At 38.0% G+C, this 23,835-nt stretch overlaps 2 protein-coding genes across 3 annotated transcripts in view; one reads left to right on the forward strand and one right to left on the reverse strand.

Moving 5' to 3' along the window:
* The window catches only part of LOC116651617 (uncharacterized), a 46,069-nt gene extending 22,535 nt beyond the window's left edge, over window positions 1-23,534 (forward strand). The window contains exons 1-2 of one of the 2 annotated variants that reach the window (XM_032438358.2): window positions 19,571-19,807; window positions 21,268-23,534. In XM_032438358.2, the coding sequence (XP_032294249.1) occupies window positions 19,768-19,807; window positions 21,268-23,285 (2,058 nt within the window). In that variant the 5' untranslated portion in view covers window positions 19,571-19,767 and the 3' untranslated portion in view covers window positions 23,286-23,534. Of the gene's footprint in view, window positions 1-19,570; window positions 19,808-21,267 lie in introns of those variants that run through there. The other variant, XM_070209087.1, reaches the window with a different exon arrangement.
* Window positions 19,803-21,222, reverse strand: Elba1 (Early boundary activity 1). Its single transcript, XM_032438359.2, has 2 exons — window positions 21,129-21,222; window positions 19,803-21,058 (listed from the first exon to the last, which is right to left on the reverse strand). Exons 1-2 carry the CDS (start codon window positions 21,129-21,131, stop codon window positions 19,904-19,906), a joined length of 1,158 nt encoding a protein of 385 aa, XP_032294250.1. The 5' UTR covers window positions 21,132-21,222; the 3' UTR covers window positions 19,803-19,903.
* Window positions 23,535-23,835: the final 301 nt, after the last annotated feature.

The following is a 23,835-nucleotide window of genomic DNA, read 5'->3' on the forward strand; positions in this document are numbered from 1 at the left end:
GACCGAGTTATGGGGGTGGTAAGTTTTGACCCATGTCTACGTACGAATCTTGGGCTAAGATTCGGACATGAATTTCGACTACCAAATCGGTGTTCAGATTTTAATGCTACATTATTCTAGAGGTAAAACAATTCAGAAAAATACAAACCTCGTAAAAATCGGATGAAATTTGACCGACTTATGGAGTGGTGAGTTTTGACCCATGTCTACATACGAATCTTGGGGTAAGATTGGACATGAATTTCGACTACAAAATCGGTGTCCAGATTTAAATGCCAGATTATTCTAGAGGTAAAACCATTTAGAAAAATACAAACCTCGTAAAAATCGGATAAGATTTGACCGAGTTTTGGTGGTGGTAAATTTTAACCCATGTCTATATACCAATCTTGGGGTAAGATTTGGACATGAATTTCGACTTTAAAATCGGTGTTCAGATTTTAATGCTAGATTATTGTAGAGGTAAAACCATTCAGAAATATACAAGCCTCGTCAAAATCGGATGAGATTTGACCGAGTAATGGGAGTGGTAATTTTCGACCCATGGCTACATAAGAATCTTGGGGTACGGTTTGGAGATGAATTTCGACTACAAAATCGGTGTTCAGATTTTAATGCCAGATTATTCTAGAGGTAAAACCATTCAGAAAAATACAAACCTCGAAAAAATCGGATGAAATTTGACCGAGTTATGGAGGTGGTAAGTTTAGACCCATGTCTACATACGAATCTTGGGGTAAGATTTCGACATGAATTTCGACTGCAAAATCGGTGTTCAGATTGTAATGCCAGATTATTCTAAAGGTAAAACCATTCAGAAAAATACAAGCCTCGTAAAAATCGGATGAGATTTGACCGAGTTATGGGGATGTTAAGTTTTGACCCATGTCAACATACGTTTCTTGGGGTAAGATTTGGAGATGAATTTCGACTACAAAATCGGTGTCCAGATTTAAATGCCAGATTAATCTAGAGGTAAAATCAGGAAGAAACAGACAATTCTATTGAAAATTGGATGAGATATGACCAATTTATGGGGATGGGAAAATTCGACCTATGTCTATTTATCATATTTGAGGGTAACATTTAGACATGAATTTCGACGAAAAATAATATTGCCAGATTTTGATGCCAAAATTATTTACAGGCCAAACTATAATCAAAAGCCCAGGTTTCGTGAAAATCGGATGAATGAAAGCTGTTTATTTACCGTCCGATCAGTTTCAAAATAATTTTCAAAGCTTTTTAAGAACATTTATTTTATACATGCCACGGGTAAAGCCGGACAGTACGCTAGTATCATATTAATAAAAATCATTTCTCGCATGTTCCACAATCTGACTAAAGCCAAACAAAGGTAGCAGCATAGCCGGTTTCGTAATTTTACAACTTATAGCCGCTCATGTAGGAGCGCTTATCGCTTCTCCTTCCAGGAGCCACTTAATAATTGAGTTGCTGTTGACCATTTGCTTTCCGTTGTTAAGCGTCTGGGACCTGCTGTTCATATTGGCAAACATTTTCCTCGAACATATCTTCAATTAAATGCCAGCCCGTTTTACTTCTGTGTACGCCCCCGAAAAAAGGTTCGGCGACCAAGGATATTTTGCGGGGTCAAAGGCTCGTTCTGTTTTTGGCCCGGAGAAAAAAATCTGCTGTCGTTGGGCTTTTGGCAAAGTGGCCGAAGAGCTGGAGCTCCATCTTGTTCGTAATGTTTTAAATAAATAAGCGCGGCAAATAAATTTCTTGGGCTGCTGGTGGAATTGTTGTTGGTGCTCGTAATGGGCAGCCTATAAAAAGGCAGCAGCAGTCGGCGATTAAATTGTGGGCACTAAACACGCACACGCCCACTGCTAAGAGCCGCCTATTAAAAGGGGGCTAAAAGGGGCAACGGGCCATATGAAGAGATACGCCTACCTAGGCTCCTTGGCTAGTTGATGCTAAGACCAAAAATTTGTTTGGCTCTACAAGCGAGTAGTGTGTGGGCACATTAATTGAGCCACTTGGGGCATGGCATAATCAGAGCGCACGCATAATGAGCCACAATTAAAGGACAAACATAATTACAAGTGAGTTTTCGCAGCATACACACACACACACACACACACCCGCACACACAGCTAAGAAAAATACTAAAAATACTAGAACAAGTACTAAAAACAAAATGAGCCAAACGCGGCACAAGCGCAAACAATGGCCGTGGCCCCGTGGCTGCTGGGCCAAAAACTTGTGCAAACTGTGCAAATGAAATTAACAAATTTTGCTAGCGCATGCACAAAAAGTCCCGGCCAGAAGCTACAGCCAAAGCTCGAGCCTGAACCGCAGCAGGACTTGAGCCTTTTTTATTTACGTATGAAAGTCACACAAAACGATTTGCGCAGCGCTCGATTACACTACACGATATTTGTTTGGGTGTAGGAGTTGGGCTGGGCCGAACCGAGGGCTTCAGCAATGCCTGACTGTCTGGTCAGGTCCAGCTACTGAAGCCCTGACTGCTGTTAAATTTGGTGATAAATGAGTTAAGGTAATGCGTTACATGGGTCACAGCCGCAGCCTCCGCATTACTCCAGGGATGCTTAGGCACGCACGGCTCTAATGAAATCATTTAAATACAACCCACACTCAATTTCGCAAACACACACATACACACAACACATGCATGTGCTTAATTCGCTTTATTGAATGCGGATACGAGCTGCCACAGAGACGTGTCAAAGCTTTAGGTCACTGCAGTTGTTCTTATTAGGTAACAAAGCGGTGCAATTTCCAATTCTAACTGAATTCGAGTGATATCAAACAATTTAAATTATCTTAATATATTGTGGAAGAGAAACAGACATTTTAAAATACGTAAGAGAATTAGATAAAGATAAGATAAAGAGAAAGAGGAAAAGAGAAAGAGAGAGAAAGAAAGAGGTAGAGTTAGAGAAAAAATGAGAGATAGCGAGAGCGTAAATTCGAGTGAGAGTATTATCAGAGGTAATACGTATTTGAATAATTCGCGTTGTGCGTTGATTACCCCATCAGGCAGTCAAGCGGCCAATCAGCACAAACTCTTATATACAAAGTTAAAAAATATATATTTTCAACATCTATATATATTAATGATAATAATATATCTTTTTTTGTTTAATAAATTATAATTAATGAATTAAAGTTATTTTTTGATGTAATCTTTTAACCTCTTTGCAATTCATTCATTTGGGACTCAAATTAATATATAGCACTTTCGGCAGCTTGGAGGGGTTATTGAGTTTAGTTTGCGAGCTTAATATCCCGCAGCTATTTATCCAGGCTTAAATGGGCTATGCCAGCTTGTATAATTTTATAAAGTGTAAAATTCAAAGAAAAATATGAATGCAAGACCTAAGCTTGTATTGTTATATTTATAAAAACATATAGAATGTATAAAAATACATATTTAGGTGAGTTGATTAAAAAGCCATCGCTTCTTGTGGGTGGAATGATTGATGGGAAAATAGATAGCATACTTTAGGCAAGTTCTATAAATATAATTTATCTTGACAGACACTTTATATAATATTATTAACAGTAAATCGGCTAAAAAAGCCTATTGATTACGAAGTAACAAAAAAAGTCTTACAAAATTTAGTAATATAGACAATTCTTTGAGGTGTTAATTAAAAAAAGTCTAACCAACTAACTATTGCACAAACTTTGAATTTTTTTGCTGATCTTTTTATAAAAAAAAAATTTAAATGTAAGCTAAATTACAGGCACCTCATAGAGTTAAACGCAATATAAATAATTATTTCCAACACCCCAGCGACGCGTAGTCTTAAATTATAATATTAGCCAGCACTTGACCTTTTCGTTTGGCAACACTGTCGTGTCCATAACCTATGGCTTTAGAATTTGAATGTTACAAATTGCAAGTGTTTTACTGCATTCACAGATGTTGCCAAAGGACATCATCATCATCATCGCCATTATCCTTCGCAGCCACACCCACATCCCACATTCGCATCCACATGCTTGTGGCATGCGCTGCTGCTGCCGTTGACTTCGATATATCAAAGGCGAATGTCAAGCTGCGTGAGTAACTCGGTTTAATACCCAACACACTCAACACAGAACAACAGAACAACACACATATGGTGTCAAATACGAGTAAACTATGTATCTTTAGTACGCATTCATATGCAGCTAGAGAGATACTTGTGAACATCTGTACTCCTACACCAAATACGAGGCAGAAGACACCCAATTTTTTATGACCAGCAGCAAAGCACCCGAGGCAGAGAATGGAACTGGAACCCAAACTCGCCAAAAATCCATCCACTGCATTTGATGGCGCCTTTGCTCATAAAACAAAAAATGGTAAAGCAAGGCAAAAACAAGAAAGAGTAAAAACACGGCAAGTAGAACATTTAATACCCTGGTGAATGGCGCCATTTAATATACCGATCTGATACGGTTTCGCAAATATATTAGCTAAGAACAATAATTGCTGAATTTGGTCGGGATATTTCGTAAGACCTAAAGTTTCCATATATAAGCTCAATACCCACTTATTCCCATAGAGCGATTGCTCTATTTTCAGATTGACGTGTATATGAGCAGCCGATGATAATAAGACTTTGTACACATGTAAGAAGCATGGTAAAACTTGATTTTCAATGCCAAGCTGTCAAGATATCTTCAAAAAAGCCATAATGCTTTTAATAAATTTCTCTATTTAGTTTCTTTACAGCCATTTTATAACACAGTGGTTCGATAGGGCCCTGGCTTTGCATAGAAGTTAATACAACCTCTTATATACTTATGTACTTTTCCATAGTTATAAATATACTTTCTGGGCTTAGATAGGTCTTCTTTATTGGCCTTTGACATCTCGTGACAGAACTATAAGACCCACTGCAAGGGTGTACAAACTACGCAATATGTTAACTAGACAGGGCTCCAAGCTGTCCTTTGCTTTCGAACCGACACATAAATATTCAGCAGACCCTTTTTGGGTGTTTTAAAATCAGTTTTATTTTTTATAGACAGTTGCAGCAGCAACGGCTGCCGTTAATTTGGGGCGTGTCATTTGCAACAATTTTATGATTAATTTTCCGAGTCGTGTGTCGTTAAAACGTTGCATACTTTAAAGGGCAGCACGCCAATTAAACTAACAGCCAGCAAAGCGTCGTAAAAATTTAAACGACTGCCCCGACAGGACACCTAGAACGGTTGGGACAGCGAGGACAAACCGCTGAAGTCAACAATGCAAACATTTGCCCAGCGGTTGCAGCTCAGAAGGAAAATACGAAAATAAAATGGAAAAGCGGGAAAAGCTGCACAAAGTTAGCCACGGAAGTCATCGCAAATGTTTGAGCTAAAGATAAACGCGCGTCGGGCCAGTCACTGAGGCTAAGCTTCCGTTTCCGCTTGGCGCCTGCTGCATGCCCCCAGCCCGTTGCCAGCACTTTTATGCATTTGCCGCTAGTTAGCAATGCAAATGTTATCAAGTGGCGCTTGAAATTGAAAAAAAAATAAAAAAATTTCCAGTCGCGGTACATTGCATAAACATATAGTAGATTGTCGCAGCGCGGCACAGATTTAACGTATATTTAATGCAGCATTAACTGAAATTGATTTGCATTGATTAACATGAATCCTAATTGATATATTAATTAATCTAGCCCAGAAACATGCGCTTAATTAAAGCAAATTCCTACTGCTCCTCATCATTTTGTTGCTGCTGCTGTGTCTGTTGGCCCATTACACATTTAAGCCGGGTCCAAATTGAAAAATTAAACGAGCTCCGCGTGCAGCACAACAATTTTAACAATCTACATGACATTTACATTTGCATTTACATACGTAATATACACTGCTCGAAAAGCATACATTGCTTTTTACGAACGGTTTGGTTATCAAGATTATCAAGGTATCAAGAGAGCAGAATTTGTTAAATCAACGCTTATTTTTATTGCTGCGATAGATCTGATTTGAATGTTTTTATGAGGCACCCTCTTATATTATTCAACAATTCAGTTGTTTACAAACTTCACTAATAATACCAATTAGTAAATTTCTTAAGAACATTGTTTTTGCTTGCGCAGTCCTTTGGGTTTCAGTGCATTTCAATTCATGGTGTAATTTAAAAAAAAATTTCATATTATTTATCTGTTGTTCACAACTCGACGTGTTGTTGCATTTTAAATTCAATTGCGCAATTTGTAACGTAACGCAGCAGCTGAATGAGAAAGGCAAAGAATGGAAAAATAAAATAATGTTAAAGAAATTATGCAAACGCGTGCAACTCAAATGGCATACTCGGCGTATGCGTGATAATGCTGCATGGAAGCCAACGCAAACAAAATTTTTTACTTTCGTTCGTGACTTAATCTGTGTCTGTGAGAGTGCATGTGTGTGTGACTGTGTGTGTAGTTGAGCGTTGATTAAGTTGCATAAATTATGGTCGCTTGTTGATTAACTGCAGTACTCGCGCCTGTAGTGCTGGCCAAAGGCCAAGTTCCAGATTGTAACTTCGACGCGTTGACACTTTAATCAGCTGTCAAAATGTCATGAGAGTGCAAATGTCGGCAAATGATGTAGGTCTTAAGGCGCTTTATTGAGCTTACAAGCAAGCTTTCAGTGGAGCTTCGAAAGAAATTTTGATGATTTTGATGATTCCTCCCCTGTAAATACATTATGAATTTCCGATAAGAGGCTCTGAAAGTACTAAAAAAACTCGGTCAAATAATTTAAAGAAGTAATAATTGATAAATATCGGCTGACTTACTTATATTATGCTTTAATATATATATTTTAAAATACAGTTATATATCTTATTATTTCAGTAATATCTTTTCCAAAACAGACAAATTGTTTAAAATTTGTTGCAACAATTCATACAAGAAGGAAAAGTATCAAAAGTTTTGTTTTTTTAATTTATTTTGGCAGCACTGCTAAAATTCAACCCTTTTAGCGACGTGATTGAAACGTGCATTCCCATCTGTCAGCTCATGTATTGCTTCCGATTGCTACGTTGGGAAAGATGGGGCTCAAATAATATAGATATTAACATTTTAATTTTTATTTAAATTTCAGTTGAGCCACAAATTTTCTGAAAGCGCTTGCAGACCTTGTCTTTGAGGAACAACAACGTATGAAATTGTAATTTCTTAATTTTCTTGATTGGACTTTTAATGCAAGACTTCGCACTTTAAATTTGATAACCAAGTTAAACAAAAATCTGTATTTTCAAGGCATTTACTAATGTTAAAGGGCTTAATTAAACTTGAAGTTAGGGAAATAAAATACGACAACGAAATTTTTAGGGCTCGGCTTACGGATAGAATCTTTCCTTATTTTGAATCCACTTTTGAGTAAAATATTTTTCTGTTCGGGTCAGTTATTCTCTTTTGGAAAACCATTGCGGCTCAAATCCGTGATTTGATTAACTCAAAATCGATATTCAATACGTTGAATAAATCTGCCGTCAGCTGGCAGCACTGATCTGACCAGCTTACTCTGGCCTGGCATTCAGCCCAATGCAAAGTGATTGTTCAATTCAGAATGTCAGCTCACTTAATAGTGAAAAGTTGGTGGTGTCTGGCCGTGGCTCGCGAAGCGAGCCTCATGCAAACGAGAATTATGCAGCGAGCGGCAACATGCGTGCGGCCTGCCAGCTGCCTGCGGTGCAAGTGCTGGCTTGTGCGTCGTTAAGGGATTGTAAGAGGCAATTTCTTTATGCCATTCTTGGCCATGTATGCCTTCGAGGGCTTAAATAATTTATAAATTGCAAGCAGCTCAGCAAAGAACAAACTTATGACTCGCTCCAACGTGCATTAAACATTGACACCTACTTAAAAACATGCTTTGGGCTTTGACTGAGGGTTAATCAACTTTACGCACTCGCATAATATGGCAAAAAGTTTAATTAAAAGCGTAATTAATGGATCAAGTAAGGGAGCAGAGGGCAATGCTTAAGGGGCTCCAAGGGCCACGAGCCAGGAGCCAGAAGCCAGGAGCCAAGGGCCAGGAGCGCCAATGTCGAGGCGTGCGGCCTGTCAGGCTCGTTGCCATTGCTGCCACGCACATGCTAGCAATTAAAATTAAAATTTTATGCTAAACTAAGTAGCAAGCATCGTGGCGACTGAACTGAAACCCACAACCCAAACTCCTGCTTGGCCCCAATGTTGCACCCTTTTGACTTCTGGCTGACTGCTCGAAGTGTTGCTAGCTCTCGTTCTGATACCCTTGTCCTCCCCGTTACACCGTCATCAATGTCGTGGTCGTCAGATTAAATTATTAACCCGCATGTTGGCACTCAATGCCAAAGTTCAGAGGCACTTTAAAAGCGAGTGTGCCCCATAACTAATTCACGAGTGCTCGAACATGCATTACATTTTACGCATGCCACACAACGCACACGTCATAAATATTAATTAAGCATTTGCATTTAATTGCATTATGCGGTGCATTTTCAAAAGTTAAATCTATCCATGTTATTAATAGCCGAGCACACTTAATCAAATATTGCGATATTATTTGTAGCTGGTGTCATTAATTAACGAAGCATTTGGAAAATTATTTCAAGTTATTCGAAATGTATACATATTTAGGTACAATTTATAATTAAAATCATTAACAACAACTCTTGAGGCTTGCATATTCGAAAAGCTTTGCTAGATTAAAGCTGTTCAGTTTTGAGCTTCTTATAAATGTTGTTCTTTTCAATGAAGGTTTTGTAATGAATTAAAGCTTAACTTAATATTAGCGCTCATGAGCTTGCTTAATTCTCTGTTTAACTTAAGCCCCCATCTCAACTTAGCAATGTGGATTTTTCACTGTCGGTAAATTGTGTTTTTAAAGAGACTTAATGTGCACTTTCAACTTATTAGGAAGCTCTAGTAAAAAATGTAAAAGAAAGCAAATGCTGTATAAGGTAAAACATATCGTTTTTTGATGCGAATCTTAGTTAGTCATTGCCATGCCTTAGGGTTTTATTAAGCATGTTTCCAGTGTAAGCTTTCTGATTAAACTTAATGATGCAAATTTAATTATAGTTAAATAGGCTAGATTAAGCTTTCCAATATTCAAGTGACATTTTTACCAAGTTTAAAAGCTTGCTATCCTTTCAGCTCTTCTTGTGCTTGCCCCTTAAGTAAAGTGTAACTGGATCCCAGATCTTAAAAAATTAAATGATTGCCTAGCAATACAGTTAAACAAGCAAGCCTTTAGCTCACAACTTGTCTCTTTGAGAAATATTTATCAAACTTCTATTAAAAATTCTTTGTGTTTGCCCCAGGAAACTTAATATGTTGTATTTTTTGCTTATACCTGTTTAGAGTCCATACCAATTTTGTTACGAAAATTGTAACACATTGTGTGCCAGTTTTTATGTATTCTTGAAAAAACTTTTTGAATATTACTTTCTTGTTGCTGTCAATATCATTTGGATTCGTCGTGAAGAGATATTTAATAATATGCAGAAGCCATAGGAATTACTTTTCGAAAACAAAGTTTCGCTATAGTAATATGTGACAAAATTCTTGCTTTCACGCAAGGGTATTAAGCCTTCGACCGCAGAAAAAAAAGGCTTTTCTATCTTGTTTTTGTATCTATTAAAGGCCAGCACGTGGACAATACTCTGAGCATCTGTATGTGTGTATCTATGAGGATTGAGTTGATATCGAAATTGAGCTGGATGTCTGTACATGCGACACATGCACGAACACACATCAACTTTTTACATCTGCTCACCTAAGAGGTTGCCAGTCCGTGTTTGTCCATTTTATTTTGTTCAACTTTTTGCACCACACACACACACTTACACACTCCCAACAAACAGTATTCGGCAAAACTGAAACTAATTTTGTTGGTGTTTGTCCATTTTTTTTGTGTGTAGCGTTAAGCTGCCGCTGCCAAATGCCTGCGATCCTTGGGCCACTCGTCGCGTATACGACATGTTGTACACAAACAGCGGACATTTTTGTTCTGACTGTTTTTTTTTGTCAGCATCTTGAACTGCCACAACTGGTTGTAGTGGGGCATGTTTTGCTGTTCGTTCCGTCTTTAGCACGAGTTTATTCCATTTTGATGCTGGCACATTGTTGTTGTCACTTGTGTAGCTTCTTTTCTTGTTTTGGTTTTACTTGTTTGGTTTAGCTCTTGTCGCTGTATATTTTTCAAAACTTAATAGATTATTTTTCGCTTTGCTATAATGAAATTTATTGGTGCCTTTGCTGCTGGAAAATTCGTAAATACTGCCTGTCAATGGAACAATTGTAACAGTGATTCACAAGCAATTTACTATTTTATAAAATTTGAAAAAATATTTTGGTAGGTTTAGTTGGTTGCTTTGTTAGTTATATATTCTATTTAATTAAAAAATTGAAATTAATATTGTATTTCAACAGGCCATTTAGTTAAATTAATAACCACTTTTGTGTACAAACTGTATCAAATCAAAACTATTGCTCAAGCACAATGTAAGTCCCAAGGTAAGCATAAAAAAGTACGCTTAGTTGTTGCGAGCCTTGATATTTTTTTCGCAAAATTCTCAATGTATTTTAAATTCAAAATGGTAACATGGTCTTGGGGGTCGATAGAATAATTAATAGAATTAGAATCTTATTGAAATACCTATACAGACACCTGCTCATTTTAGTCATTCTTGTTTGTTATTTTTTTTGGCTCTTATATGTATGTATATGTTTTATACGACATAAAAACTTTAGAACTGGAATTTATATTTTTTCCCTAACAAATATTATATATTTATAAATGAATATTACATATCACTGCAGTTTCTAAATTGGGGTTAGCTCTGTTTGAAGTCATTCTTCGTCGTTGTTTGTATTTATTTCCCTTTTTCCCCGAATTCGGCAAACGTGTTTCTGTGTTTCCTGATCAGTTTGCAACACTCTGTTTATTCGAGCGTATTAGACTTGACAGGATTTAATGCTAGATGTGGTTCCTGGCTGACTGAAAAAGTCAGTGATGCGTTTATTTTTTGCAGATTTATTTATTTTTTGTTGCCTCAGCCAAGCTGTGAACTTTTTTTAATGTATGTGTGTGTGTATCCGCCAAAAATTAATAGCTAATGAAGCGCATGGTGCACAGTCGATATACCGCAAGGCCATAAAAGTCAAGAGTTGGCGATTTCAACGGTAAACTTGGTTTGGTCTGTTGAATGTTTGAGAGTGTGTATGTGTGTGTAAGTGTGTGTGCCTTTCGCTTAGAGCAGCTGCACGGCTCATTTGCTGCACAAACTGCAGTTGCCACTTGACTAGTGGCACTTGCCCTGCAAGTAAGTGAGATTACCAGTCAAAAGTTCACAAGAAAATAAAAATCACATAAATTTAATTTTCAATAGCAAAAATTGCAAGTGATGTCCATTTGTATATTTTCAATTTACCTTAGGTAAGGACTTTTCCTTTGAAGCAAATGCAGTAGTATTTTATGTTTTTATTTGCGCGTCTTGCAGTTTATAGCCGAGTGTTAACATGGACGCCAATGGCAAAAGTGAGCTGTAAAGAACATTTTTACTTAAGGAGCAAAGTCCTTTATGTTAATTCAGCTGTTTATTGTGATCAAATATTCAAATACTATTTTGAAAGAAGTTATTACTTTGGCAGCAGTTTAAGTAGATGAAACCAGAGTCCTTTTTGTGCAATTCTATAATTTTTATAATGAATAGTAGAGCAAAAGTTGTATAAAAATATTGACTAGCTTTATGCGTAATTGTGCTAAGCTAAAGCGTTGTGCCGTAGATCTAAGAATTGGATTTCATGAACTGATTTATATGTTAGATGCTTTATGAAAGTGAATTTAGAATACTCATATAAAAGTTATGAATTCGAAAGAGGAAATTCAATTTAAGTTATAGTTAAAGTTTTATTTTCCAACACTTGAATGTATTGCAGATTATTATAAGCTCAACTTGCTGAAAAAAAAACTGTCATATGTTAGTCAAACTTTTAAGCTTAAAATTTTAAGTAAATTTAACTTTATCCAGCGGAAGCATTTGGTCCAAGTAAAAGCTTTTAAGTGTTTTATAGGGTTAAGTAATCTTTGAAATCAAATTTTCTAGTTCACTAAGCTCACAGGCCACCACAAAGTAGAGCATCAACTTTACAAAAGGTGCGAAGAGGAAGCCAACGGAGCCCATAAAATGTATAGGATTTGTCAGGCATGGCGTAGAAAACTCGGGGCTCAAGTGAAGTTCCAAATTTGACTAAGCCAAAGGCAAAGATAATAAATACCCTAAAGTGCAGTTTAAGGATAACCGAATCGCAATCACAATCACATCAAATGGTTTACAAGTCCAAGATTTAATATATAAATATTGAAATTTTATTTGATGTTGATTGGTAATTATCTTAAAAGTATCTTGTTCTTCTTCTTTATATCTATGTTAATGAAAGCAGTTCAAATTAAATACAGATCAGTGAATAGCCCCAAAATAGCAAATTAGAGACCCCGAAGCTCTTAGCTGTAATTTAGGCACTCTTTTGAAATGGTTTTCTCATTACTCGTCTAATTAAACTTTGCGCAAAGCAGAAAAAATCAGAAAATGAGCCATTCTAATAGCCTCGTTAACCTTCACATTCCCATTTTGATTCCCATTTAATTTCATTGACAAATGAAATGTCAAATCGTTTTACATATCAATGGATTTCACCGTTTATTCAAATGTTGCCACGTCTAAGGGCGGCTTCTGTTCGGGACTTCCCCTATAGTTGCCGTTGCCAAACACTTCTCAGGCATATTTCGTCTTATTGTTGCGCCCATTTTGCGCTTCATTTAGCGCAGCTTGTTGGGTCTGGGTAAGGAAAATATTTAAATGCTGTTTCCGCTTTGACTCCTTTTGCATTTCTGAGGGTGGAGGTCGGAGACCTTGGTTAGTGGGTACAACGGTTCTGATGTCGTTTTATGTGCGAATATGTGTAAAGCCTGAGACGTTTTATTGATTTTCATTTATGTATGCATAAAAATTGGTGTTTGACGTATATTTTTTATGATCATGTCGCTTTATTTATAACGCATACGACATGTTGTCGCATCGCCCAGAGGCACATTACGTATATTCCCTAACCATACGTGTGTATACTTAAGTGTTGTGCTTTTTAGACAAATTAAATGCTTTAATAATGCATGGCACATAAATAACATTGATAAAGCCACACACTCCATTGCCTGTCAGGAGGACTCGTACTCAACTAGCGCTCATAATTTGGCCCGCCTTAACACTTCAAATGTGAACAATCGCATATGGCGTACGCGACGTATGCTTAATTTTTCGCATAATCATTCCACATCTATTGAAGGCACACGTACGCACTTACACACAGACTCACGTAAACCTGTCAGTTAGGCATTAGAAGTAAGACCGAAGTGTTATTTATGCGCATACGAGTGAAATGCCCTGTTGAGAAAAGTGCCCGTTTACCAGATACTCTGCGGTTGGGTTTTAGCTACCCCAGCACACGGTCATAGTCAAATATCTTCCGCAAACATGAAAGTTAGTTGTTTTATAATAAAAATTGCCAAAATTCTACCTACTCATATTTTGTGGAATAATGCTGACTCAGAAAATTATTATTTACGTTATAGGGCAACTTTCCACAGACATACTCTTTTATACCTTGCTGTATTTCTATCCTTTGCTGTCACTCCTGCAGATCATAAAAATTAAAATGATTGCCCAAAAACTTAGTCGCTGCATGTGTGAAAGTTTTGTCATTATGCCAAGTACCGTACGAGGTAACGCACTGACATTAATGGGCTCCCATCTATGGGGAAGGACTTTAATGGCCTTGCCATTGGGGCTTTAATTTGCAGCTGCCTGTCGATGTGGCTAAGAATAGTGCGACGCAATTGTGGATATTGAGCTCATCAGAAAGCATATTTTAGTAAATGTATTAAACGCGTTTCAGTTACACCAGACAAAAGGTGTCAAAGCTTCTAAGCGTTATTTACACCAGTTTCTATTCATACATCGCACATGTCTGTTAATCGAGTGCTGTTAAATAACAGCAGCAGTTAAATGAGTGAACTAGCAAAACAGCTGTAGTTTGTTTTTCGCTTGTGCCATGTGCCGTATGAGTGATTCTTTGCTGGCTCTGTTATTTAACAGCAGCATCTGCGACTCAGGCTCTGCACAAAGTAATTGAGTAAAAATGTTACTTGATATTTGGGCTGTTGTCTTAAAACTATATATATATAAGAGACAAGTCAAATCAAAACATTTTTAAAATTTAATATAATTTGGAAACCTTACCAGTAATATAGTTAGTTACACATTGAGCACTGCAAGGTCTGGAGTGCTGTCGTCGTGCTCGTGTCTGATTTATGCTCACACTTGCAAACATTTCCCATTTCCGTCATAAAATTCACCAAAGCACGCCTCGAACCTCAAACATTTTGCTATTATAATCGAAACTTTTTATCGGCGTTGCGCGTCGCGTCGCGCTCTTGGCAAAAACTTTTGCATTTCGCACGAGCTTGAAATTGCTTAAAAGAATGAAGATCTAACTTTACTGCACCGAATATCATATGCCTCATGTTTTTGACCATAAATTCACAGGTTTACCTACCATCAATTATATAAAATATCTTTTTATAGTATTTCTAAAAAATAAATAATATATTAAAGAGGGTGTTTAAAATCATTCTGTATACAGTTTGCAAATGTGTTACAATGTTACTTTAAGGTCAATTTATAGAATAATTACCAATAGATAAGACCAAAAGGGATTGTATGGCTTAGAAAGTAAAGTGTTGTTTGCTTATAAATCTCCTACTATATTTATCTTAAACTAACTAGCATTTACAAAATTGTATATCACTTCCATAGAACATTACAGACAAGCAGACAGACATGACATAATCGACACAATTATAATGCTCTTTGTCAGGGTATCAAAAGAAGGAATAGGAAAGGGAAGCCGTGTGGAAAGTGGAGGCATGTCCCTGTCTGTCCGGCAGCCAATTGGCGCATTAGCGTTGTTGAAACGCTATACATTCGGCCATAAACATAACAAAACTTTCTAATTGAAAGCAACAAACAAAAGACAATTCTCCGAAGGGGGAAATGTTGTTGGTACTCAGAGCTATTAGCATGCCCATCTAGTGGCAGGCAGTTGATTAGATTAGACGAGCTTTGGGTGTCGTTTGGGCATTGATTTGCGGCCAGGCAACCAGGTAAGCTTCGTTTGGTAATTACGCTAATTGTTATGACAATAAGCCCAGAACAGTTGCGCTCTTTTGCGAATTTTGCATTCGATGCGATTGGCTATTGGCAAAAACTTTGGTACTCAGGCTTCAACGCAATAAAACTCTATAAAACAGGCAGTAGGCGAGCAACTTTTATGTGAAAACTTTTAATGAGCATTTCAACAAAAATGTGTAAAATGAGTTTCGACTCTTGCTCGATGCGACTTTCAACTTTTAGTAGCTTTCCCTCTCTCTCTATCGTTGTCTCCTTCTAGAAAAAATGAACAAAAACATGAATAGTTGGCTAATAATTAATTTAGCAAGTGCACTGCCTGTGTGCTGTCTTAACAAAAAATGCAATGTAAATGTCGGGCGACATGTAAAATGAATTTTTAGACACTGACTGCAGTTGCGGGGACAACAAAAAATAAACCCAAATAGCACTTTGAGGCAGGAGGAGGAACTGGGTCTAAGTTTGGGTATGGGGCTGGACCTATTTCTCCCTGGTGCCTGTAGTGTAAACACAATTCAATTAACTCGGCGATTGTTGTCGAGCGGTTGGCCATTGTTGTCGACCCGGCAAGGACGCCAAAATAACTGAAAACTGTAAACGACAAGCCGATAATGGGGATGATGGTGACCAGGATGATGACGATGATGCTGATGGCACATAGCCAATGTCAATGCAGTCGCTTATGCAAAGAAGGAGAGGGTGTTAGGCAGCTGCCGCTTGTACAACAAAGGAGGGCAGCCTGCAAATGCTGGTGGCATGCAACAAGCTGGCAAATGTTTGAGGCTGCCGCCAGCAACTCATTTGCATTATTAAAATTTTCATTTTGCGCTGCATTTACCCAAAAATAAAGCCACACCTAATTGACTTATCCCAGGACTAAAGCGAAAAATTAATAACCTAAATATGATAGAAACAAAAACCGCTTTTCATGTGATTAGTTTCAGTGCCAACAAAAAAGATTTTAAGACCACAAATAATAATTGTATTTAACTGGCTTTTGTGCTTCAAAAAATTGCCCAACAATAAAATTTTTTTAAACAAAATCCCAATATATTGGGATCTATCGACTCGGGTTTTAATGCCAATCAAGAATACATATATTCTTTGGGTTTGAATATGTTTCCTTTTATGCGTTATACATTTCGTAACTCAATTATAGGTATAAAATGTATACTTATTTGGAGCATAATAATTACATAATTCTTAGTACGTAGTATAATCAACATATTATTAAAATAGACAGTGGAAGGCTCTTTGGCATATAAGTTTCCACTTAAAGGTTAAACAACGCTATATCAAAGAGCTGCCAAAACCAAAGTGCCAAATGGTGCTTGAAGAAAATCATCAAAGCTCTGAACTGTATTGTTAATGATAAATAAAAGGTATGTACAGCGGTATTTGAATACCAAAAGTTAATGGACCAAAGAATGAGAAAAGGGCTAAGAGACGTTACGGGACGCGCGTTAGAAGCGTTTAGCGTTGCGTTCATTCATCATCTACGTGAATTTCCAAGCAAAGCAGCAGCTGAAGTGTAAATGTCATTGCCAGTTTTCGAGAGAGTGTAGAGGTACAGGGGGGATACAGTGGGGTTGTAGGGGAACAGTGGAGCAGGACCATATGCTATGTTGTTGTTGTTTGCTTCCAAAGAACGCGTGGCTCTTGGTTTCCGCCTGCTGGCTGGTGGCTGCGGTTGGCAACGCACGACTGCCGATGACACTTTTGCTGGAACATCAGCTTCAAGCTGGGAAGGGTAACCGAGTTCAAGGACAGGGACAGGGACACGGGGAGCGCATACCATGAAGTGTGACTCTGATTCCTGGCCAGGTTGCTGACGTGGCGCCCACAGCAACGTGACTTCTGCCAAGAATAATGACTTAATTTTCCACCGCATACATTATTGGCGCTGTCATCCCTGACAGCCGTCTTTTGTTTGCATTTTACGAGACCACATTCTTAAACTTTAAACGAAATCAATCACATTCGTGGGCTTTTCTCTTCATGTACAGAACTCATGTTTGCGGTTAAATTTGACAATAGTTTCAATTGATTTTGATATAGATAGCCTCAATGGTCTTCTTTGCTTAATTCTTCTATTTTCTTAATCTTCGAAAATGTATTCAACAACTAATGATTGATAAAAATGTGTTACATATAAATATTTGCCGTTAAAACTATCAGACCCTAATGGAAACAATCGCACTATCTACTATAGTATTCCAACACTAAGGTCTGTTTGTTTAGGACTCTAAATGTGCCCCATTTTATAAATCTGCTGGTTAGTTTCATTTTGAATTTAAGAACATGGTAAGATTGATTCAAAAACCAATTGGAAATATAAACTTCTGTTTCTCTATACTGTATACTTTGAATCCTTTTGCACATTTGCTTTTCAATAAAAATAAATATATTACACACTGTTAATATATACATACTTACTTTAATCCAGGGTATTTGTTAGGCGAGCCCTGGAGATTGCTTATCATTCTTATTTTTTGTAGCTATAAATAACTTTGAAGCAAAATTTTTTTAAAATTGAATACATAGAGTTGCAGACATTTGTTATTGTTGCTGGTCTACTTGGGGGCGATTCGCTGTGCGGTTGGATGGTCTCGCCCGATTTTTATGAAATGTTTCAATTTTCTGCCACATCTCGTAGGTACGATTGTAGGATTGTGTATGTGCGTGCCAACAGTGCGTATGATTGATATAAATTCTGCTTTGATGAATGCCCTGCGGAACAGAGTTTTCGGCTTTGTTATTTATAGCCATTTTTGTCGGTTGTTGAGCCAATTTATTTGCTAGTTGCGGCTTGTTAAATGCTTTAAAATGCCAGCTCTATGCCATATCGCAAACACAAAGTAAACTATGCAAACCACAGCGACTGAAGGTCTAGCCAAAATCTTTTGTGTACATAAAATACCCAAATATATGTATGTACGTTTGTATGTATGTGAGTATATGTTTGTGTGCGAATCTAGATGTATTCAAATCAGGCTGCCTTTTTATGGCAAACACATCGCATTTGCATATCAAAATGTTTTTGACCAACAAAACAAAAAAGAACAATTTCACTGGGGTGCCGCACAATATATACTCTCTATTCACAAAAAATAAAACACAACTTCTGGTCGATTATTCGTATGGTACCAGTGGCAGATTCTGTATATATTGTTTAGATCAGGACTAGGCTCTGATAATTTAAGCCTTATAAAGACATCATGAACAAAGCTACATGCTGATCATAAATACTTTCGGTATGATGTCGGAGAAGCCTCCATCAATGCTTTGCACCATTTTTTATCAAATATAGAATGCCCTATATGAGAGCTTAACAGGAGAGAGTAAATATATTATTTACCATGAATATATGTTAAACACATTGACACGTTTTGGTCATAGCAGAGACAGAAGAAGCAGCAGCAACAACTAAAAATTGATTATTCTATTTATTTTATTTTACATCACTGCTGCTTCTTTAAATTTCTTCTAATAGCACTCATCAATTTTGTCAACATGTGCGTGTCTGTGCTTGAGTGTGTGTAAAAAATAGTTACGCAATATTTTGTACACTCGAGTTATATTGACTAGCTGATAGGATATATAAATAATGCATAGTCCTGCTCAAATCCTTCGCAAGCTACATTTTATGGGCTGCTTCCTTCACCCCGCCTAACGAAAATGCTTGTTGATTTATTTCATGTGCGTTGCAACTAAATGCATTCTGCATAAATAAAACCCATTCACACTGGACAGTTATTGAGCATTTATTGGCAAGTTAAAGTATTTGTGTATAATCCTTACTCATTCATTCATTATTTTAAAAAATAAATGCGCAGTGCGATACTATTTTCTGTGTATCTTTGTAAAATATGTTAAGACAATAATTCCTTTTTAATGATTTGCAAACTAATTTCGAAAAGCAGCACAAAGAACTGCTCACAGATATTTGACTTATATTCATCAATTTATATTAATATTTTAAGGCATCATTTATTTATTTATACAATATATATAAGAAAAACAACAATCCTAGTTTGGTCAAGATAACTTAACAAATATAAGCAGAAATAACTTTTTTTGGCGAAATAATCTAATGGTAACTATATGATATAGAAGTCTTATATGTCCTTCTCTGGAATATGTACTGATAGATAGACATTAGTGTCAGAGACGTCTCCATTTACGCGTTTGAAGGTACACATAGAAATAATCAACCTTTTTCAATCAGTGGCTTTCGAATAAATCATTCCTAAAATATAAATAATATAAATATATATATATATATTATTATACATATAGACATCTAAATAGGAGCACATATATACCCATGAGTATCTAGTAGCGCGAGTTATGATTCGTATATAAGTTAAGTTTCTACAAAACAATCAGTTGACATTTGAAAATTCGAAGTTTAACAAAAACAAATATGAGAATATTACTTGGGCTCTAGAGAATTGTTGCAGCTTTTCGGTTATATTCTTGGAATGGACTCTTTCTAAATGCAGATTCAACTCAGTGAATAATTGGTTGCAGCTACGTTCGGACCGTGTGCAAAAAGAAGGCTCAAATGTAGCATAAAAATGGTGTCCCACCCAAAAAAAAAATACACCGAAAGTTATGGTAAATAGTAAATGAAATAGTGATGTGTATTTTATAAATTCGAAATTCGATGCACTGGGCCTAAATCTAAGTCTTAAGCTTGTTACTAAGATATTATTAGATGGTCTTGCGTGGACGTCGTTGAAGACGTGTGCGTAGCATTTTGTTCTCATCAGCACACTTGGTGGTTATGGCGGTGCGCACCTCGCGTGGCGTCATCTGCAGACTGTTCGTCATCAGGTAGACCAGATCGGCTACCTTGAGAGGGTCCAGCTGCTGCTTGCTGGGTCGTGCGCAGTCCTTGAAGGCGGGCGACGGCTTGCCCGAGAGCGTATGGAATGCGAGGGTGGCTCGATCAAAGATTTCGCAAAGCAACTTGCGGGTTATGGCCGGTCCAGACATGGCCCAGTTGATGCCCCGCAGGCAAGTGCGTGATATCTGCGTGCCATTGGGCCCAATGGTGACCATAGCTGAGCTTGCATCGTGATCGAATTCAAATTGCGGACAACTGCGCTTTGCATGTGGTGTAGATGTAACAGGCTTCTTGAGACGCTTGCGCTTACCGCTGGTCTCGGCGTTGGGCACATATTCCTCATCATCCTCGTCCAGCTCGATGGCATTTTCGTTCTCCTTCTCGTCGTCATCGTCTTCGTTTGTTTTAGGCGTTGATGTGTTGTGCTCGTCGGCGCCTTCGCGAAATAGCTCGAAATGAGCTAATCTCTGTGCGTGCTCCTGATCCATGGTCTGCACCTTCTCGATCTCGATGGTGAGCAAATCCAGGGCCTTGCGTTTGGTGCGCTCCCAACGCTGCAGCATCTTTAGACGTGCCTCATTCAGCGCCTGAATGTTGTTCTCCTTGAGCTCACGGCGATCCACTTTAGCCAGCGCCGCCTCCTCATCCATGACCAAGTCGGAGTTGTCGAGAAACTCGTGTTCCTCCTCCAAGTTCTCCTCATCCAGCTTGCATTGTGTTTTCAGCAGTTTCTCAGCTGCCAGCGTCAAAGTAGCCAAAGTACTAAGCATTTGTTTGGGCCTAGTGTATACACCTTCGGATTCCTCTATGCACCGCATGGTGTGCTCGGCAAAGCCTTTGGCATCGCGGTGCTGCTGGCGCGCCTTCTCATCGTCGCTTTCTTCCTCGCCGGAGCTGTCATCCGTGCGCAGGCGTGCTATTATCTGCTCCACCTGTTTTTGTGCCGGCGACAGCTGCACCTTTTTGGGGTCGTAGGGCAATATGCTGAGTGCGAACTCCAAACGTTGACGGCGATTGATCTAAGGAGAGAAATAGGTTCCAAATTAATATAGTAATAGCTTAAAGAATTTTTCTTGACAGCTTACTTACCATTTTCTCGGTTGCTGTCCAATTGTAGACTGAATGTCTCTTAATAAGCAACGCTCTTTTATACACTGACCAATACGACCGATTTCGGTTGCAGGTAAATTCCAGAATAATCTTATTTATTGCCTTTTCTATCTTGCAGATGCTTTTCGCACCTACAGGCGGTACTTAAACGCGTTGAGCCGCCTGCATTGGATGCACAGTTCAACGCAAGCAGGATCAACTTCATCGCCAACCCATCCGCTGAGTCGCCTACCTGCAGGCAGTTCGTGCCGCAGCTGTCACTGCAATAAGGTAAAAAAGGAACAGTTATGTGGTAATGAAGTACCTGCCACTTTTCGCACGAAACGACCAACATATATCGTTTTCGATGAGGTGGATCCTATTGCTGCTTTGGAGGAGAGCTTTGAATTAACCGCAGATGCTCCATCCAAGGACACCGTATTTGTTCAGCACAAGGCCACCCAGACAGACGACCGTATCTTATTGTCACCATCGTTTTTGATGATTAAAGGGGACTCGCTAGATCCAGTCAATCATAATTCTACAGAGGAGGAATCAAAAACGCAGGATGAAAAAATAAGAGGAACAACGCACGATTACGACGATGAAATAAGGACGCCTCTTTCCGAATTCTATTACACATCGGCGAATTCCAAGCGACCAATTAAAAAACCAGATACATCAAAGGATTCTCAACGGTCAGGGGCGAGATTCGATACATTTAAAAAATCAAACAAGTTTGTCTCGAATAAACATTTTTTCGAACACATACCCTTTTTGAAACGACCCATAATAACAGTAAGGTCCGCCAGCAGAAAAAGTGAAAATGTTCAAAGAGAGTCTAAGCCCAAGGAACGATTAATAACTTATGAAAAGAAGAGACCAACTTACGAAAAAGAAACGCAATACGAAATATATGAAATGGATGAAAAACCTCCCAGAAGATCTGACATACCGATTTTAGGCCACCAACTGAGCAGAATTCGTTTCACAATTGATCAACTAGAGGCACAGCTGGAGAAACTTCAAAATGACGTCGACGCACTTAAAAGTAAGAGAAGGCAAGAGGTTCAGGAGAGTGCTCGACAACATTGTTATATTAAGCCCGATAGAAATCGATCGCTGGATAGGTTTGTAGTAATCAATGCCAGCAGTTTGTCTCCTCCAGTCAAAACCCAAAGTGGTTTAAAAATTATTAAGATACCCAAGGACTCAGATATCTCCTATGTAGATAAAATCAGTTGTCAAACAAATGCGCCGAGGGAGCCCACCGCTAATAGAAAACCGACCCATAGCACATCCTTTATACGTGTGTGCGAAGAAAACGCCAGCGGATTGTTTGGACCTAAGGAATTAAAAGGCATTTGGCCACCCGACAAAGGTAATTCAATAGATGTAAAGCTTCCTTTTAATACCTCTACGGAGTCGTTTAAGCCCTGTACTTGTGTCCGAAACAAGCCAATAGGTCAAGAATCCAATAACAATATTCAACTAGAATACAAGAAACCATTTTTAATTCAGACTAAGTCTAATACAAATAGTTCGATAGAATCTAAGAAAGCCACTACCCTTAAGCAGCCTATTATTGTTGTGTCTAACTATAAAGCGAAAACTTCGTCTGAGGCCGTCGAGCCATGTTTTTGTGACCAGGAAGAACCAAAAGTCCAGCCGAAATCGGATAATCTGCTGGAGCACCAGCCCTCAAGTGTATGTCAGTTCTGCTCGAAAAAGGTTGAGCGAGTGTTGGATGATCTAGTTGGTACGTTGGTTAAGGTGATTGGCAATCGGCCCCTTAAAACTATCTTGCTGTCTATTCTCCTGCGCGCCGACAATGTCTATCATGTTAATGTACAGGTGAGGGAGACAATGCATGTACTCGGGTGCTTGCTGGTCAATCACGCCGCCATAGAGGAGGCTATCAAACAGGGCATATTCAAAGAGATTCTCACCTACTCTGTGATTGATGTGCGTAATACGATCAAGCCAATCGGTCCTCCAATCGGTATACCATTTGAATTCATTGCAAAGCCGCGAAAAAATGCTCATAACTATACAAAAAAGGCTGAATCTGCCAACATTGAGGATCTGAGAACCCAGGCTTTTATCACTAATGTTCTCGGAGTACCAGCCGATAAAATAAGTAAAAATGGCAAGTAATTCTAATTTCGCACAATTTCGGAAGATTTCTGCAAGATTATCAACTCAAGCTATTATTCAAAACAAATCAATCAAGATATGCTTAGTGCCGTAATCTATTTAAAATTGATCGAATCAACATACGCATATTGAGTAAAATGATTTGTTTCTCGTATAACTCATTATAGGCGTTGATAAGAACCATTTTATTCAAACTGACACAACTTTTCGAGAGTATAATAAATCGTCTGCAACTAAATGTTAAAGATAAAAGTAATTCTTATTGAAATAAGCAATTTAATATAAAATTTTCATTTTGCTCAAAAACAGGCAAGATTGTTTTAAAACATCTCTTATCTAGCAGCTAAGAGTAGGATGTCAGATAACACACATTTTAAAACAAGTTCGAGGTTCTAGTCGGGAGCTTCCGACTAGGATATTCCCTAAACCCTCTTCTTCCAACATCAAATGCATATATATATATATTCTATTTTAGAAGCTATATGTCAAGTTTGGTGACTCTATCTCTTATTATTTATCAAAATTGCCCAAAAAACAGGAAATCGACATG

This window comes from Drosophila virilis, chromosome 4, assembly GCF_030788295.1.
Source record: "Drosophila virilis strain 15010-1051.87 chromosome 4, Dvir_AGI_RSII-ME, whole genome shotgun sequence".
Classification (NCBI taxonomy): Eukaryota; Metazoa; Arthropoda; class Insecta; order Diptera; family Drosophilidae; genus Drosophila; species Drosophila virilis.